The sequence below is a fragment of the Bactrocera neohumeralis genome, unplaced genomic scaffold (genome assembly GCF_024586455.1).
Source record: "Bactrocera neohumeralis isolate Rockhampton unplaced genomic scaffold, APGP_CSIRO_Bneo_wtdbg2-racon-allhic-juicebox.fasta_v2 ctg453, whole genome shotgun sequence".
Classification (NCBI taxonomy): Eukaryota; Metazoa; Arthropoda; class Insecta; order Diptera; family Tephritidae; genus Bactrocera; species Bactrocera neohumeralis.
The window spans coordinates 1,311-22,339 of NW_026091547.1; the positions used below are offsets into that span (position 1 = coordinate 1,311).

Here is a 21,029-nt window from a genome sequence, read left to right on the forward strand (position 1 = left end):
GGCGCATTTGTAGTTGCCCGATTCTTTTTTACTGCTGCTTCTGCTGACTGCGCTTGCTTAATTTTCCTTTCGGCGGCTGATCGCTGCGATAACTCATCGTCGCCGTAATATTTTTTTTGGCAGGCGTTATTTTTGCTGCCTCCACAAAACTGAAGTAGACTTTTAAGGAATGCCTGCGGCCTTGCTGGTAAGGCTGCGAACAAAGTTGCTAAGGAGAGTATAATAGTTTTGTTCACATAACGATTGTTTGTAAGTCCTAAAACTAAAAGAGTCAGATATAGGGTTATATATACCAAAGTGATCAGGGTGACGAGTAGAGTTGAAATCCGGATGTCTGTCTGTCCGTCCGTCCGTCTGTCCGTCCGTGCAAGCTGTAACTTGAGTAAAAATTGAGATATCATGATGAAACCTGGTACACGTATTTCTTGGCTCCATAAGAAGGTTAAGTTCGAAGATGGGCAAAATCGGCCTACTGCCACGCCCACAAAATGGCGGAAACCGAAAACCTATAAAGTGTCATAACTAAGCCATAAATAAAGATATTAAAGTGAAATTTGACACAAAGGATCGCATTAGGGAGGGGAATAGTTGGACGTAATTTTTTTGGAAAAGTGGTCGTAGCCCCGCCCCCTACTAAGTTTTTTTGTACATATCTCGGAAACTAACATAGCTATGTCAACCAAACTCCATAGAGAAACGTCTCCTTCAGGCATTTCCATATACAGTTCAAAAATGGAAGAAATCGGATAATAACCACGCTCACCTCCCATAAAAAGGTTATGTTGAAAATCACTAAAAGTGCATTAACCGACTAACAAAAAACGTCAGAAACACTAAATTTTACGGAAGAAATGGCAGAAGGAAGTTGCACCCAGGCTTTTTTTTAAAACTGAAAATGGGCGTGGCGTCGCCCACTTATGGACCAAAAACCATATCTCAGGAACTACTTCACCGACTTCAATGAAATTCGGTGTATAATATTTTCTTAACACCCTGATGACATGTTCGAAATATGGGTGAAATCGGTTCACAACCACGCCTTCTTCCAATATAACGCTATTTTGAATTCCATCTGATGCCTTCTCTGTATAATATATACATGTGGGAGTGGAACATGTGGGTCAAAGGTCCACACGTAGCGGACGTGCCTTTTAAATGCACCTCTGACCAAAACTATACGAACATATGATCAATTCGAACTACACTTGAACAATCAGCCCTATCACGCAATCCATCGTAGCGAAGCTACGAATACGAATGTCCGCTACGAATAGGCATAATTTGCTATCATTGAATCCATGTGAATTCGAAACTTTTGTTGCCAGACTTAACTTTGAATTTTGACATTTCGAAATCAGCTGTGTAGAAGAAAAAATTTAAATTTTTATTAATAAAAGTGAAATCGTTTGTATTCAAATTGATTTTACGAACAAAATATGCATTCGCTAACGTTTTTATTTATGTTTCTTGAGGAAGAACGTGAGAGAAGTCGGCGTGATCTAAAAATTCACCGAAAATCACTGAGGGACGATGCGAACGAAACAATGTACAGTTCAAAAATCCACAAAAATTCATTGTTAAATTTTATTAAAATTATTTGTCTAAAACAGGTTTATTGAAAACTATCGGTTAAATAAGATGGCCTTTACGTATGTCTTCGATGTTCTAGAGAGGAATGCAAGTTCTTCAAGATCGAGATCTATATCTTTACTTCATCGATTGTCTTCGGTTTTACGGTTTTTAGCTGAAGGAGGCTATCAGTATGGAGTGGGTAAAGACTTCGAAATTCCAATGGCTCAGTCAACATTTTGTTGCATCTTAAAAGAAATATTGGGATTGCTTCAGTCCCATTTGTGCCCTCAGTGGATAAACCTCGAGTTAAGTAACGTTGAAAAAAGTGAAGCGAAAAAGGATTTTTTTCTAAAATACGGATTTCCAGGCGCGATTTTGTGTGTAGACGGGACACATATTAAAATCGTTGCTCCAACTAAAGATAAGTTTCTCTATTATAACCGCAAAGGATACTTTAGTATCAATGCCATGATTGTAAGTTTGGTGACAAATTCGCATTTCAAACATCTTAATCAATGTTTTGCAGATATGTAACAATAAAATGAAAATACGTTATGTGAATGCTCAGTTTCCTGACAGCAATCACGACTCCCACATATGGAATGTCAGCAATGGTGAACGAAACACTTGGCTTTTGGGTATTATACATACAAACATATATATCACAAAACTTCCCAAAATTTTATATTTGTACAGGAGATGCTGGATATGCCTTAGAACCATGGTTAATGACACCATTCCGTACCCCTCCCTCAGGAAGCCCAGAAGAGAAATATAATAAAATACATGCAAAAGCGAGAAATATCGTTGATAGAACAATAGGAGTTTTTAAAAATCGATTAAGATGTCTTCTGGGTGCTCGTGAGCTTCACTACGAGCCATGGAAGGTATCTCAAATCGTTAATGTTGCGGCAGCGTTACACAACGTTTGCATTCACTATCGCGTGAATGATGAAAGTTTAGAAAATAATTCGGAACCAAATATTTTTATAGAAAGTAATGAAATTCTTTCATCAACTCATAATGATGCAGCTTCACAAATCAGGGAAGCTATATGTGCAACACTTACCCGAGTATAATATCCTAAATAAATATTAACAGAAAATATTTATAGTTTTAATTAAGTATTTATTTAATTAATTTAATTATTTTTTGTCATTGCTTTCAATTTTTTCTCCTCTATCTCTAACATTTTCTGTTTAATGGAATTTTTAGCAGCTATCAAATTTTTCATAGCTATGTTGTGCCTTTTTATTTCTTCCACTTCCGCTTTTTTTTAAATCATTTTGTGTTTCCAATGCTCTGCCTACTCGTCGCATACGTAAAGAGAGATCGTCTAACTTATCAATAATCTTTTCTTGAAATTCTTTTTGAATATTAAATTGCTCTTTAATTAAATCGGCTGTAGATGTTTCCGGTGGCCTAGTAGTACGTCTAGGTAATGCTGGACTGCAGGTCACTGATGGCATTTGATACGTCTCATTACCCACGTCGCACAGTGGGGCAGAATGACCTAAAAGTTGGCATCAACTAAACGGCTTAAGCTAGGAAGTTGGAAATTGGCACCCTGATTCCTCTTACTAAAGTAAGTATGTGTACCAAATTTCAGAATATTGCGCCGCTTACTACCGAAGTTTTTAGACTGTATCAGATTTACCTGAACCGTTCATATAGTGATTGGTGGCGACTGCTTTATTTTTTATATATATTTATATTGCTACTTTCATCACTAGACCAATTTTCGTTTTGTTGACCGTCATCATCGTAAATATCATCATATTCTTCATCGTTATTAGGAATAAGTGGACATATCAATAATTCCAATACTTCAGTTTGATGCCTTCACTTTACCCGATTCCTTTAATTTCATTTGAGCAGCATAACTCAGGATATCAACTGGCGTAGATTCCCTCAAATCTTTTGTTTTCATTCGTTTGGTACAATCTGAGCTTTCTTCAAAAGATCTCTCAGGCCGACCACCTTTTTGGCTTGAATTTTTCATAAAACAAATTGAGCAATCCAGCCATGTTTTATTAATTTCATTAAAAACGTCTATTTTTCGGTACGATTTGTTCCAACGAAGTTTAAATTCAGACTTCAGGCGGTTCAATGTTTTATTCAATTCTTCTTTAGTCACTTGCTGAAATTTTGTTTGTTTTTCCAATTCATTTTTTAAAAAAATAAACTTTTCATCAGTTGTGATTTTTGCACAACAAAATATTATTTGAATGAGCTCCCTACGATTGACAAAAATTGTTTTTGAACTAACACCTGAAATGAAAAGTTAAATCAACCACTAAAAGATTATAAAATTAAGATAGTATGGCAACACTCGATTCTATTTGACGATTTACAACCAAAATAATAAAGATCAATGCAGTTCACATTTGTACTTGTAGTTGACGTTTGACAAACAAATAATCAAAACAAAGTAAAAAAAGCTTCGAACTAAACTACAACAAAAGGTAGTACATAGGCACATACATAAATGCGAGCAAATGCCAAAACGCAAAAAATCCGCACAATTTTTTTTTCCAATTAAGTACATAAATATACATATTACAGGATAATTAAAAAAATTCCGGCCGATCATGCCGGGCTCACTAACTTTTTCAATTTTTAAAACTTGAACTGTAGGAAAATAAACTTATTAAGGTAGGTTTCCGAAAAAAAACGACCAAAATGTGAAAATCACAATTACGCACAAAGTGAATATAAATGAATCTTTATAAATACTCGATGTTGATGGTTCCATAATTAAAGTTGCTAAATTATAGTCAGCGACTGGAAAATATATACTCAAACTGTGAATAGAAAATGCACAAAAATCAAACTGCACTTATTGCGAAAATAAGCTCTGTGTTTTTAAGGCTCTGAAAAGAGAGGTGGTGAAAATGACATTGAAAAATCGTTGGTTTATTATTGCTAGTATATTCATAAATCCAAAGCAATAAACGAAAAGTGCTACCGGCTATTTTGAAAAAATTAGTTTTTGCCAACTTTTCTGGTCTGCTGCCCCATTGTGCGTCGGCTACAATAGGTAAGACGATGCTCACAGTATTCTCGATACCACTTGTGCTTGTTTGCAATGCCGTTAATGTGATCACCGCTTCCTCCAATTCGTTGAAATGGTGCTGCCTATTTCTGCCGCCACCAGTAGCTGACTGCTCCTTTTTATTTTCAACTAATTTCCTTTTTATATAGGCCTTCCAGTCAAGCCATACCTAATACAAAATAAAAAACAAGCTTTAAATTATCCTGTTACAACAATAAAATCTACAACTTTATTATATTACCTTCTTCCAGCTGGAAATATCCTTGATAGGCGGACCAACACTATTCAGTTCTTGGGCCATATTGTTCCAAACAGCTGCCACTTCTTCTTTAGGGCACTTGGTAAAACCCTGTGCCATTTCTGGTTTTTGCTGTAACAGCTCAACCATTAGTGCATATTGTTGCTTTGTGGTAATTACTTTGGACCTGCAAAAATCGCATTAAAGGTTATGTTACTGGTAACAAATATGTTATAGTTTGAATTCAATTAAAAGTTTTAATTGATAATATTAAATATTAAAACTTTTAATTGAATTCAAACTATAACATATTTATTTTTAATTAAAAACTTACATTTTACTTTTTTTAAATTATTCTCCGTTAGTACAAACCTGTCGTACAAAAATTCCGCTAAACTTCAAAATTTTCCGTTCCGAGTGAATTCAGTGAATGCAACTCTACGAATTTCGAACTTACTTTCGGAACTGTTCGAATTGCATGATAGCACTTTCGTAACTTTCCCGAAAAAACAGTCCACGATGGATTGCGTGATAGGGCTGAATATTCGAAATATACAGTCGAGCATAGTAGACAATAGTTGACTAAAATGAAGTACAGAAGTATTCAGAAGTAGCAGACAAGCCGCTGCCTAACAATTAAAATTATGATAAGTTAAGTGAGTTTAACAAAATATTAAATTGATAATAAGTTGTGGAAAATGTGAATTTAATAAACAAAAACTAAAATGTAAAGTTATAATAAGTTATGATAAGTTGACAATTAAATATTAAATTAATAATAAGTTGTGGAAAATGTGAATTTAATAAACAAAACTAAAATGTAAAGTTATAATAAGTAAAGTGAGTTTCATAAAATATTAAATTAATAAAGTTTATAATCCAAAGACTACATACATTAGGAAATGAAAATACAATTCAATACTCAAAGTACACAAATTGATCTGATTAATTTTACAGCAAAATAAAAAAATATGTAAATGACGGATAATGAAATCTCAATTATCACTTTATCATGCGAGAGTATAAAATGTTCGGTGACACCCGAACTTAGCCCTTCCTTACTTGTTTATTTTATACATTATTAGTCCAGTCATTTAAGTTTAAATTACGAAGGAATCTCGGAATTCGATATACATATATAATGGGTATATCGAATTCCGAGGTGAACTTACTATAATGACTGGACTCTATTGGTTTCTTTACCAATACTGCTTGGAATTTTTTATTTATATAATAATTTAAATAAAATACATTTTTATTTATTAAATAATTATATATTTAATTATGATTTATTGTACTTACTTTTTATTTTGGCTTTTTTAGTTAAAATGCCCCATATTTTTAGTTCATCTATGGCTTCCTAAAGCCCATGTTGAAGCCCCCGTTTCAGGACCAATAATTTAGCTGGAATTATACTAAAGTTGGGGAGATACGGGCTGTTGCGGTATTAGATATAGAGGTAGTATCAGACTAGTAGGAGGGATTTTTATTAGTTTAGTTTGTTTACGCCAAACTAATTTAAAGGCTTTAATTGCTTATTCATCAATTGCTCATATAGGAATTGTTTTAGGCGGTCTAATAACTTTAACTTATTGAGGTCTTAGTGGTCCTTATACTTTAATAGTTGCTCAAGGGTTGTGTTCGTCTGGGTTATTTTGTTTGGTTTTGGAGCCGGAGTTTATTAATCAATAAGGCTTTATTAAATTTTATGCTCTCAATAACATTATGGGGATTTTTATTTATTAAGAGCTTATAATATAGCCGCCCCTTCTTCTTTAAATTTATTGGGAGAAATTTCTTTATTAAATAGAATTGTAAGTTGATCTTGAGCTACCATAATTTCTTTATCTTTATTGTCTTTTTTAGTGCTGCTTATACCTTATATTTATACGCTTATAGTCAGCATGGAAAGATTTTTTCGGGGGTTTATTCATTTAGAGGTGGTAAGATTCGTGAATTTTTTTATTGTTTCTTCATTGATTTCCTTTAAATTTATTGATTTTATAGAGAGATATTTGTTTATTTTGACTTTAGATCTAAATATTTTATTTAAAATATTGATTTGTGGTGTTAATGAAGTGAGGCTTCTCATTTTAGATCGTGAAATATTTATCAATTTGTAGAATTAGATTTTTTACTTAGCTTAGTATTTTTATTAAATAATTATTCTTTATTTTCAGAATGAGAAGTTGTTAGTTTAAATTCAACTAAAATTGTAATAACTTTTTTGTTCGATTGAATGAGACTATAATTTATATCTTTTGTTTTGTTAATTGCTTCTTTAGTATTTTATTATAGAAAGGAGTATATGAGAGGGGATACAAATATTAATCGTTTTATTATATTAGTTTTAATATTTGTATTATCTATAATATTATTAATTATTAGCCCTAATTTAATCAGAATTTTATTAGGATGGGATGGGTTAGAATTAGTATCTTATTGTTTAGTAATTTATTTTCAAAATGTTAATATACTTATATACTATATAGATAAAAATTAATTACCCTCCTCATCAATAAATTGAAATATAAAGGAATAATCAGACGATATCGACGAAATGTCAGTATCATGCAGCTGCTTCAAACCCAAAGTGGTGAGTTTTAGAAAAGTGATTGTTTAAATGGCGAATTAAGCATACTAGAAGAAAGGTTGTCCCAATTAATACATGAATTCCGTGGAATCCTGTTGCCATGAAAGTTACCCCTGAAGATAATAAAATAGCTGTATTTAATAGCGGAATTTGGAATGGATTAAAAGGTTGAATTCCCGCGGGGGGCATATAGCTCCTAGTTCAATGGCTGAAGATATGCTTCTGTGGAAAAATGCTCAGAAGAAAGACACAAAAAAAAACTTCTGATAAAATGAATAGAATTATTTCTCAACGTAATCCTAATGTTACGGGTATGGTATGTAATTCTTGAAAAGTACCTTCTCGAGAAACATCTCGTCTTCATTGATATACTGTTAAAATAGTAATAATATTTCCTAAAGCAAATAATGAAATATCATATTGATGGAATCATTTTACTAATCCTGAAACAGAAGTTATAGCTCCAATTGCTCCTGAATGTCCTGATGTGCCTTAAAGAGTTTTAAATTCCTTATGAAGTGTTAGAAGAATTGAATTACAAAAAATATGTTATCGTGACCTAACTTGCTTGAAATTTCTGAATTAGGTGTTTTAGGAATTACAGAGTAATAATTTATTATGCTAAACAAGATAAAAGTAATTGAAACAAGTAAGGAAGGGCTAAGTTCGGGTGTCACCGAACATTTTATACTCTCGCATGATAGAGTGATAATCGAGATTTCATTATCCGTCATTTACATATTTTTCAAATACCGTATTTGTGTAAAGTTTTATTCAGAAAAGGCATCAGATGGAATTCAAAATATTGTTATATTGGAAGAAGGCGTGGTTGTGAACCGATTTCACCCATATTTTTTACATGTCATCAGGGTGTTAGGAAAATATTATATACCGAATTTCATTGAAATCGGTGGAGTAGTTCCTGAGATATGGTTTTTGGTCCATAAGTGGGCGAGGCCACGCCCATTTTCAATTTTTAAAAAACGCCTGGGTGCAGCTTCCTTCTGCAATTTCTTCCGTAAAATTTTGTGTTAGTCCGTTAACGCACTTTTAGTGATTTTCAACATAACCTTTGTATGGGAGGTGGGCGTGGTTATTATCCGATTTCTTCCATTTTTGAACTGTATATGAAATGCCTGAAGGAAACGACTCTGTAGAGTTTGGTTGACATAGCTGTAGTAGTTTCCGAGATATGTACAAAAAACTTAGTAGGGGGCGGGGCCACGCCCACTTTTCCAAAAAAATTACGTCCAAATATGCCCCTCCCTAATGCGATCCTTTGTGCCAAATTTCACTTTAATATCTTTATTTATGGCTTAGTTATGACACTTTATAGGTTTTCGGTTTCCGCCATTTTGTGGGCGTGGCAGTAGGCCGATTTTGCCCATCTTCGAACTTAACCTTCTTATGGAGCCAAGAAATACGTGTACCAAGTTTCATCAAGATATCTCAATTTTTACTCAAGTTACAGCTTGCACGGACGGACGGACAGACGGACGGACGGACAGACAGACATCCGGATTTCAACTCTACTCGTCACCCTGATCACTTTGGTATATATAACCCTATATCTGACTCTTTTAGTTTTAGGACTTACAAACAACCGTTATGTGAACAAAACTATAATACTCTCCTTAGCAACTTTGTTGCGAGAGTATAAAAAACTATAATGCTCTCCTTAGCAACTTTGTTGCGAGAGTATAAAGATAATAAATAAACTTAATTTTGAATGGGGGCTATTTGAGGCACCAAAAAATATTAAATAGTTTAATAATTTAAATGTTTCCGTCCGTCCGTCCGTCCGTCCGTCTGTCCGTCCGTCTGTCCGTCCGTCTGTCCGTCCGTCCGTGCAAGCTGTAACTTGAGTAAAAATTGAGATATCATGATGAAACTTGGTACACGTATTTCTTGGCTCCATAAGAAGGTTAAGTTCGAAGATGGGCAAAATCGGCCTACTGCCACGCCCACAAAATGGCGGAAACCGAAAACCTATAAAGTGTCATAACTAAGCCATAAATAAAGATATTAAAGTGAAATTTGGCACAAAGGATCGCATTAGGGGGGCATATTTGGACGTAATTTTTTGGAAAAGTGGGCGTGCCCCGCCCCCTACTAAGTTTTTTGTACATATCTCGGAAACTACTACAGCTATGTCAACCAAACTCTACAGAGTCGTTTCCTTCAGGCATTTCCATATACAGTTCAAAAATGGAAGAAATCGGATAATAACCACGCCCACCTCCCATACAAAGGTTATGTTGAAAATCACTAAAAGTGCGTTAACCGATTAATAAAAAACGTCAGAAACACTAAATTTTACGGTAGAAGTGGCAGAAGGAAGCTGCACCCAAGCTTTTTTTAAAAATTGAAAATGGGCGTGGCGCCGCCCACTTATGGACCAAGAACCATATCTCAGGAACTACTAGACCGATTTCAATGAAATTCGGTATATAATATTTCCTTAACACCCTGATGACATGCACGAAATATGGGTGAAATCGGTTTACAACCACGCCTTCTTCCAATATAAAGCTATTTTGAATTCCATCTGATGTCTTCTCTGTATAATATATAGTACATTAGGAACCAATGATGATAGCGGAATAAAACTTTACAAAAATACGGTATTTGAAAAATATGTAAATGACGTATAATGAAATCTCGATTATCACTTTACCATGCGAGAGTATAAAATGTTCGGTGACACCCGAACTTAGCCCTTCCTTACTTGTTTTCATTAGAATTAAGTGCTAATTTACAATAAATTGGTTTAAGAGACCAGTACTTGCTTTCAGTCATCTAATGAAAATTATGAACTACTATGCAGCTGTCACTAAAATTCGAATTTGTGAATTTATAGGTAGAACTACACGATTATCAACGTCTAGTAGTCGGTATCCGTCTGCTGCTAATTCATTAGTTGGAACTATATATGTATCGAATTCTACATTTATAAATTCTGTATATTGGTAGCTTCAATATCATTGATGTCCAATAACCTTTAATGTAACTGAGGGTTCATTAATTTCATCTAATAAATACAGTAGTCCAAGAGAAGGAAAAGCAATAAATAGTAGAACAATTGCTGGAAGAATTGTTCAAATTATTTCATTGGTTTGACCGTGTAAAAGATTTCGGTAAGTGTATGAATTAAGGTAGGTAGTTAGGTAGGTAGGAGTGCAGCCCTATCGGTCTCAATTAACACTTGATGTGCCATTTTGATGCACTGTTCGTAGAACCTCCTGTATCTGCTATTACGTTTCACCTTCTCTTTCAAACCATTTTGAGGTTTCCATGAAACTACTTATGTCCGCTATGCTTTTAGTGGAAATCCATTCAAGGTTTGGTGCTAGATGGATTCCAAGTGTTTTGTGTCGGATCTGTGCTAGAGCTGGGCATTCACAGAGAAAGTGGAAGATTGTTTCCTTCTTTTTGGATGCGTGTTCCCCAAATGGCCAGTGCCCTGTTGTGGTAGCTGTTACTCTGTAAATACTTTTCCTTGACCTATTTAGTAAGTCGTTGGTTCTTTTCCTGTCATATGTTGGCCATAATTGTTTAGTTGTGACGCATTTTGTGATGTTTTTCCACCTGTTATTTGCAATTTGTTGAAATTGTCTATTGATCTCACTTTTGATTGATCCTAGCGGACTTGGTATTATCTCCGCCTCGGATTCGTTGAGGAAAGCTCCTGCCTTTGCCAACTCGTCTGCTTTTTCGTTACCGAAAATGCTCCTGTGGCCGGGAACCCAGATTAAGTTTAGTTGGAGCTTGTCTTTTATTGAGCTTAGTGCTCTCTTGCAGTTGTGTACTGTGGTGGAGTTTGTCATGGGTGAAGACAAGGCCGTCGGTCTCGTCGGTATAGACTGAGATGGTATCCTCCTCTTCTATTGAGCCTCTTCTAAATTCTCGTCTAGATGGTATCCTTACCTGGAAGTGTCTATTGAAGTCCAGCTTTGGGAGAATGTAATCTGATTTATTAATGGGGAGCTTGTTTAGAATTACACTATGTCCATAGTTCTGCTGGTTCCAACCTCCCAATTCTTTTATTCTTGTCGCCGCAATAGCTGCTGTTTTTTGAATAAAAATGTTCATTGGTAGTTGATACAGGATCACGTTGAGCGCATGATCAGGACATGACCTGATTGCCCCAGTAACACCCGTACATGCTGCTCTTTGTATACCATTTAATTTTTTAATGTTATATTTTTTGTTTAGCGCTGGCCACCATACCAGAGCTCCATATGTAAGTATAGGTCTTATGACCGCCGTATACATCCACATGACTATACTTGGTTTGAGGCCCCAATTCTTGTTGACGATTCTCTTACAAGTATAGTAAGCCATGTATGCTTTGTTTATTCTTTTTTCTATATTTATTTTCCAGGACAATTTGGTGTCAATCTCCACCCCCAAGTATTTAGCTGTGGGGGATAGACTGAGTGTTGTACCGTTTAGTACCGGAAGTTGAAATTGAGGTATTTTGGTTCTGCTTGTGAATAGCATCAGTTCTGTTTTGTTCGGGTTAACTCCTAGTCCATTGTTTTTAGCCCATAGGTTTAACCTTCGAAGTGCTCTTTCCATAATCTGTATGAATTAAAGAATAGTATAAATATTAAATAACCTACTACTTAATGTAGTAATCATTACTAAAATTATTAAAGCGTGATCATGAAAGAAGGTAAGTTGTTCTATAAGAGGAGAGGCTCTATCTTGAAGGCCAAGGGCAGCTCATGTTGTCATTAGCTTCTAATAAAAGTTAAATACTTTATATATGGAGCTTTAATCCATTGCACTAATCTGCCATATTAGATAATTAGTTAAAAGGGGTAGTTCTGAGTAACTATGTTCAGCTGGAGGAGTGTTTTGGAGTAATTCAATTGAAAAACTAAGTTGTATAGGGTAAACTATTTGTCGTTGTGTTACCAAACTTTATCAGATGATGAATAGGAAGAACAAGATTTCTAGTAAAGAAATAGATGAACCAATTGTAGAAACTACATTTCATGTTGTGTAAGCATCTGGGTAGTCTGAATATCGTCGAGGTATACCAGTTAATCCTAAAAAGTGCTGTGGGATGAAGGTTAAATTTACACCAATAAATATAATAATAAATTAACTTTTTAATCATTTAGGGTTTAGTACTAGTCCTGTGAATAATGGGTATCAGTGGACAAATCCTGCTATAATGGCAAATACTGCTCCTATTGACAACACATAATGGAAATGGGCTACTACATAATATGTGTCATGAAGAATAATATCTACAGATGAGTTAACAAGAATAACTCCTGTTAATCCCCCTACTGTGAATAAGAATACAAACCCGAGAGCTCATAATATGGCTGGAGAATAATTTAATTGTGTAGCGTGTAGTGAATCTTGATACCTGTAGGTACGGCAATAATTATTGTAGCTGAAGTGAAATATGCTCGAGTGTCTACATCTATTCCTACTGTGAACATATGATGAGCTCATACAATAAACCCTAAAAGACCAATTGCTATTATAGCGTAAAGCATTCCTAGAGAACCAAAGGTTTCCTTCTTTCCTGATTCTTGGCTAATAATATGAGAAATTATCCCGAATCCTGGTAGAATTAAAATATAAACTTCTGGGTGCCCAAAGAATCAAAATAAATGTTGGTAAAGAATAGGATCTCCCCCTCCTGCAGGATCAAAAAAGGAAGTATTTAAATTTCGATCTGTTAATAATATAGTAATAGCTTCTGCTAAAACTGGTAATGATAGTAAAAGTAATAGAGCTGTTAATAAAACTGCTCAAACGAAAAGAGGTATTCGGTCAAATGAAATTCCTGTTGGTCGTATATTAATTACTGTCGTAATGAAATTTACGGCTCCTAGAATTGGAAAAATACCGGCTAAGTGAAGTGAAAAAATAGCTAAATCAACGGATGCCCCTCCGTGAGCAATAACAGATGATAGGGGTGGATAAACTGTTCAACATGTACCAGCTCCGTTTTCTACTATACTTCTCACTAAAAGTAATGTAAGGGAAGGGGGTAATAATCAAAATCTTATATTATTTTTTCGTGGGAACGCTATATCGGGTGCACCTAATATTAAAGAAACAAGTCAATTTCCGAATCCACCAATTATAGTAGGTATAACTATAAAGAAAATTATTACGAAAGCATGGGCTCTTAAAATTACATTACAAATGAAGATTAAATATATGGTTCCAATATCTTTATGATTTGTTGAGAATAGTCATTGTCGCGATTAAATGGCTCAAGTTTAGGCGATAGACTGTAAATCTATTTATAAGAATTTATTCTTTTTAATCATTATTAATAATTTAATTATTATTTAGGCTTTGGCTTTATAGTCAATAATGTCATTAGACTGCAATTCTAAAGGAGTAATAAATTTACTAAGGCTTAAAAGATGTATACTTATATTTATAGCTTTGAAGGCTATTAGTTTAATTAACTTAAATCCTTACTGTATAATTTATATGAATAAATAAATTAAGGAAACTAAAATTAGACTAAATGTAGAGATAAATGACAAAATTAATATTATCTTAAAAGAAATATTGTTAATAGTTGTATCAACAGTTCAATTATTTTCATAGCAATTAAGCATAAACGCTGCGAAACATAATCGTAGGTAAAACAAGAAAAAACGTTAACTTCGGTTGCACCGAAGCTAAATACCCTTCACAGGTGCATTTCTGTTAGTAACTATGTGTTCAGTTTGTATGGAAGCTATATGCTGCTATAGTAATCCGTTCTGAACAAGTTTTTTAGATATTACATTGTTGCCTTAGAAAATAATTTATACCAAATTTCGTGAATATATCTTGTCAAATGTGAAAGTTGTGCATACAAGAACTTGATTCCGATTGTTCTGTTTGTATGGCAGCTATATGCTATAGTTAACCGATCTGAACAATTTCTTCGGAAATTACATTGTTGCCTTAGAAAATAATCTATACCAAATTTCGTGAATATATCTTGGCAAATTCAAAAGTTTTCCATACAAGCACTTTTTTCCGATCGTTCAGGTTGTATGGCAGCTGTATGCTATAGTTAACCGATCTGAACAATTTCTTCGGAGATTACATTGTTGCCTTAGAAAATAATATATACCAAATTTCGTGAATATATCTTGTCAAATGTGAAAGTTTTCCATACAAGCATTTGATTCCGATCATTCAGTTTGTATGGCAGCTATATGTTATGGTGGTCCGATATCGGCCGTTCCGACAAATGAGCAGCTTCTTGAAGAGAAAATAACGTGTGCAAAATTTCAAAACGATATCTTATAAACTGAGGGACTAGTTCGACGATTCCTTCTGGATGTTACAAACTTCGTGACAAACTTAATATACCTGTTCAGGGTATAAAAATAAAGTGGTTAGTGTTATAACTGTTATAATTGTTATTAATACATACTGACTTTTTAATACTAATAACTGAATAACCAACCATTTAGGTAAGAACCCAATAAATGGGGCAACCCACCTAGTGAAAGTAAATTTAAGAATACTAGAATGAATTTAAGAATTTTAGAATTCAAAAATGAATTAAACAATTGGTTAATATGAAATATTTTGAAATTGTTGAATACAAAGGCGAAACTGAAAGATAATAATGTAAGAAAAGAAAAATAGATGCATCATATTAATTCATTCGCTTGTATAGCTGCTGGTATTCACCCTAGGTGGTTGAATGAAAAGGCTATTAATTTTCGTAGGGAGGTTTAATTTAATCCACCCAATGACCCTGTAATAGTTGAAGCAATAATTGCTATAAAAATAAAGGTATTTTGGGCTGTATAAGAAATTAACATTAGGGGAGTAATTTTTTGCCATGTTATTAAAGCAAGTGCATTTATTGCAGATAGCCCTTCTATAACATTGGGGAATCCAAAATGAAACGGTGCTGGCCCTCTTTTCAACAATAAATAATAATGAAATAATTATTAAATTTCTATAAGAAGAATTATCTTGGATAATTGAGTAATTATTTAAATAAGTCATTATAATAGCAAAATATAGTTAAAAAGTACTTTAATGAGGCTTTTGTAGATGTTAAGTTGTTACTATTTATTAGGGGGATAAATGATAACAAATTAATTTCTAACCCTATTCAGGCACCTAATCAAGAATCTGATGATACAGTAATTAAAGTTCCTGTTATTAAGATAAAAAAATATAATTTTTGCTGAATTATTAAAAATTAAAAAGAAAAGGATTAGAACCTTTATAAATGGGGTATGAAGCCAGTAGCTTATCTTTTTAACAATATCAAAATATACACAGTAAATAATAAATATATTTTGGTGTATGATGCACAAAAGTTTTTGATACTTTTAGAAATAGTTTAATTCTATTAAATATAATGAATGCAACACTAATTGCATTATTTACCCTATCAAGGTAACCCTTTTATCAGGCATTTCATTGAATGAAATTAACTTATTTCATTTAAAATAGGCTGTTTTGATCTAATTTTAATATTTTTTTCTGTATTCAGATTTAAGTTGTCTACATAACTTAATTATGAATTAAGCTTTAAGTATTTAAATAAAAAAAGTACTATTTAAAAAATTAGTTTTTATGAATCTAGATAATTTTAAATTCCAATATAGACATTTCCGAGAATTAAGAGATCAACTTCATATAAATTGATAAATGGTTATAATAAATTTATTTTTAACATTAATTTATAACAATTTTAAAATGTTATGTTATTACATTATATACTAATAAAATTGATAATACTGTTATTTATCTATGAATCTTAAGGCTTTTTTAATATGAATATAGATATCTATTCATTAATTAAATATTTATATACATGTATATATTTATATTAATCTTAACTTAGTATATCGTTAATTTATTTTTAATATTTATACAAATAAAATAAAATTTTCATTTTAAATAAATATATGAATAAAATATTTATAAATAAATTTAATATTTATTAATATTAATTAGATTTATTAAAAAAAGTTAGATTAGATTTAAATATTAATTAAGTTACTAATAATAAATATGATTTGTTTTATTATTTAATTTAATTATTATTTCAATTTATACATTTATTTTTTTTTATTTCTTATATTTAATAATAATTATTTATAAATAAGACCCATAATAGATTCCACGTGCTACATGTAAATAAATACAAATGAAGAAAAATGATGCACCGTTGGCATGGAGAGTTCGTAGTAATCATCTGTAATTTACATCACGACAAATGTGATTTACACTATTGAATGCTAAATTAATGTCTGCAGTATAATGTATGGTTAAAAATAATCCTGTTAGAATTTGAATAATTAAGCATAGACCTAATAACGACCCGAAATTTCATCATGCTGAAATATGAATTGGGTCCGGAAGATCTACTAGTGCGTTATTTGCAATTTTAAATAAGGGGTGTTGGGTTCGTAAAGGTTGTTCATTAGTTTATTTTTCGAAGAGGTCCAATTTAGTAATTTTTACTACTGCAATTAATGTAATTAATAAATAACGAAAATAATAATACCGCTCGACGTTCGGAGCGCTCGGAGTGCACACCTCAAACTTTAAGCGCGTTTTTCTCAAAACACACCATTTTAAACTGGTGGACATGATTCCGGTCGAACCACTCAACCGATTTGCTTAATTATACTCTCGCAACAAAGTTGCTAAGGAGAGTATTATAGTTTTGTTCATATAACGGTTATTTGTAAGTCCTAAAACTAAAAGAGTCAGATATAGGGTTATATATACCAAAGTGATCAGAGTGACGAGTAGACTTGAGATCCGGATGTCTGTCTGTCCGTCCGTCCGTCTGTCCGCCCGTGCAAGCTATTACTTGAGTAAAAATTGAGATATCATGATGAAACTTGGTACACGTATTTCTTGGCTCCATAAGAAGGTTAAGTTCGAAGATGGGCAAAATCGGCGCACTGCCACGCCCACAAAATGGCAAAAACCGAAAACCTATAAAGTGTCATAACTAAGCCATAAATAAAGATATTATAGTGAAATTTGGCACAAAGGATCGCAATAGGGAGTGGCATATTTGGTTGTAAATTTTTTCGAAAAGTGGGAGTGGCCCCGCCCCCTACTAAGTTTTTTGTACATATCTCGGAAACTTCTATAGCTATGTCAACCAAACTCTATAGAGTCGTTTCCTTCAGGCATTTCCATATACAGTTCAAAAATGGAAGAAATCGGATAATAACCACGCCCACCTCCCATACAAAGGTTATGTTGAAAATCACTAAAAGTGCGTTAACCGACTAACAAAAAACGTCAGAAACACTATATTTTACGGAAGAAATGGCAGAAGAAAGCTTTTTTAAAAATTGAAAATGGGCGTGGCGTCGCCCACTTATGGACCAAAACCCATATCTCAGGAACTGCTAATCTAATTAAATTTACAGCAACATAAAAAAATATGTAAATGACGGATAATGAAATCTCGATTATCACATAATTTCTATAAAACAAAAAATGTCAAGAAAACAGGCCAGAATACCCTACTGACCCCTTAAAGAATATTCTAGCTGCTCCTTGCTTACACTCCGTATCCCTTGCCGCGTATTTCTTTTCTATCATAGGCTACCATAGAAATATACCGTACGGTGTAATCGGCTTAACAACTATTTATTCAACATTTGCAATTAGAATGCACATTAAATACCCGTTCGAATTATCTGTTCTTTATTGAAGTATTATATGTACATATAAATGAAATATGCAGTTAACGTTATCGGAATCAGAACAAAATACTCGATTATTATAGGAATAAATTATTAATATACAAGTAGTACATAAAATAAGTTTAATCCAGTTTTTGAAAAAGAGTATTGGAAACAAAATGAAATGTTCAATTTCGGGGCACCGAAACTATTTAATAATGATATTGTAGATAATATTTCGAAAAACCGAAAATTTCTGAGCGCAATATTAGTGAGTGAGATTTTTATAAGTATAATTTATACGTCTCATATGTATAGTATATTATTTATCTTATCTTCTTATATATAAAAATGGATCGCAAAACGTGTTGGTAAGCGCATATCTCAAAAACGCCTGGAACAGTTTTGCCAATTTTTTGGTTTTTACGGCAAGAAAAATTCGAATAATTGCCGGAAAACCCCCAAAAAGAGCCCCTTTCTTTTTCCCAAACAGACGAATGAATGTTTGTTTGTTAGTAACGCTAAGAGAACGGCTACACCAATCTTGATGAAAATTTCAGAGGATGTTCGTTGTGGATCGAGGAAGGTTTAGAAATGAAAACACATTATACTTTTCATGAGGAAAAGTCGGAAAATTGGATAGTTCCAAAAAGTAACTTTTTTCTATACAATTTTTTTTTTTAATATTTGTTTATTTTGTTTTTCAATATTTTGATTTGTAAATTATTTGAATCGTTCAATTTCGTTCGCTTGCTTTTTTATTCCGGCTATTCAAAAGAAAAATTATTGAAAATTATTCAGTGAAAACTGTACGTGTGTTTCACACAAAGAGCCATTTGCCATTAAAGTATGGCAGCCCAATGCAAAGCAAGGCAAGAAGTACTTCCAGGATGCGGTGACACACGTATATGTGGTGCTATTAGATGGTAGATGTACTCTGTTGAATGGCAAAAGAGAGGTTTGGCGCACATACACTTTCTTCTTTGGATTGTGGTTACACCAGATTAAATTGATGAAATCATTTCTGCGGAAATTCCTGATGCAGAGAAAAATCCAGTATTAAACGAAGTGGCGAAAACTAATATGGTTTCTGGACTTTGCGGACACTACAATCCCACTTCGGTTTGTATGTCTGACAATAAATGCACGAAACACTATCCACTTGCTTTTCTTTCGGAAACACAAACTGGAAATGAGGGGTATCCACTCTATCAGCGTTGCTCACCAGTCGACAATGGTAGAACATATAGCATTCAATTTAGAGGCATGAATATTGAAGTTAACAACACAACAAAGTTGACAACACATGGACCGTACTATATAAACATTATTGTCCAATTCACATTAAAAATTCATATCATTGTTGAGCATTGAAATTTGGTGTAATCGATCAAATACGTTTGTAATAACGTCACCAAAAGAAGCAATATGGCGGTTACTGGCCTTGAACGATACGGTCGATACGTGAACTGCAATAAAGCGCTTTGTGGGATATTTATTTTGGCAATTCATGAACATTTACTGTTTTGCGTCTCGCAGTTAATTTGGAAAATGGCCAAGGACTGCATTTCAACCCAGAGAATACAGTACAGCCAGTGGAAATACCGCTAGCAACAAAACTAACATTTACGAGTTTTTTCACAACATTCGACAGTGATCCGTTTGCGAGAACATTGCTTTATTCGGAAATGCCTTGATATTATATGTACATGGAATGCATCGTCAATTCAAATAGTTACGCAGAAAGCAAGGCCAACCGGTAGATGGCCATCCAGGTGTGTTCTCAACTAACGCATGAGGACAAATTTACACAATCCACCGGAAAAACGACGATTGCTGCTACCTTCATTTGAGTAATTGCGTAGTGTGAATGGTACGGTGTATGCAACTTTTTGAGAAGCAAGCCAGAAATTACAATTAGTGGAACATGATAATCACTGGAATCAAACGATGGACGATGCGATAGCTACTTCGAATGCAAATGAAGTTCGCACACTTTTCGCGATGATCATTTCGGCATATCACCTTAAAAATCCGCGTCAATTATGGGATACGAACAAAAATGAGATTGCCGAAGACATTTTACATCGAATTCGCTAAAAATTGGAAATGGGTCAATTCCGGTTGATACTTCCTGTGGTTTGATGTCAATTTCATCTACCGATTATCATTTCACGAAAGAATGTTCAGACAATGGCTAAATTATCGTAGCTAAGATTCCTTGAGTGCACGGGCAAATGCGAAGCCGTGATTTTTAAATTAAAACGTATTCCGTTTCCAGTGAAAATTGCATTTGAGATGACAATCAACAGGACAAGGATAATCGCATAGTGTGTGGCATAAATTTGAAAATGCCATGTTTTTCACACGGCCAGATATACGTGGCGTGCTCACGAGTTGGAAAACTATCTTTTCTGTACATTTACGCACCGGAACAGAAACCAAAAAATGTTGTTTATCAAGCTGCGTTACATTGAAAAAAAAAAATGTGGAGAAATCGCAAATAAATGATTTTAACCACAATATAAATCAACTTTCTTTTAATTTCAAAACACATAATTTATCGCAGGACAACGGCTGCGGGGTCAATTAGTTAAAATAATAACATAAAACCGTTAATTCCATGAACAGTGGAGACTTCTATATAAAGCATTAAAATTATGTTACGTTTTCGAGATATAAAGATTATTTAATAAAGTTATCCGGTTATAAGTTAATTGAGTTATTTTAACACGTATTAATACTATTTTGACAGAAAGTCACATTAATTTTTCGGGATCTCCAAATTTTCTGAATGCAATATTTGGGAATATCAATTCAACTATTTTTTTTGTTTTTTTTTTTTTTAACTCCATGCAGTAGTCTATATAAACATATAAGGAAGTACTTACTTATACATATGTAAGA

The 21,029-nt window shown here is 33.3% G+C and overlaps 1 protein-coding gene and 2 pseudogenes across 1 annotated transcript; all 3 read right to left on the minus strand.

Annotated features, from left to right (window-relative positions):
• Positions 1–4,628: 4,628 nt before the first annotated feature.
• LOC126767189 (uncharacterized) lies at positions 4,629–5,345 on the minus strand (the record flags this gene model as incomplete). The annotated part of the gene is made up of 3 exons (XM_050484766.1): positions 5,323–5,345; positions 4,869–5,052; positions 4,629–4,796 (listed from the first exon to the last, which is right to left on the minus strand). Coding segments are annotated over exons 1-3 (375 nt in total), but the record flags the coding sequence as incomplete, so codon positions are not given.
• Positions 5,346–12,237: 6,892 nt separating this feature from the next.
• On the minus strand, positions 12,238–13,694 carry LOC126767190 (cytochrome c oxidase subunit 1-like; annotated as a pseudogene).
• A 342-nt stretch (positions 13,695–14,036) lies between these two features.
• On the minus strand, positions 14,037–15,622 carry LOC126767191 (NADH-ubiquinone oxidoreductase chain 2-like; annotated as a pseudogene).
• Positions 15,623–21,029: the final 5,407 nt, after the last annotated feature.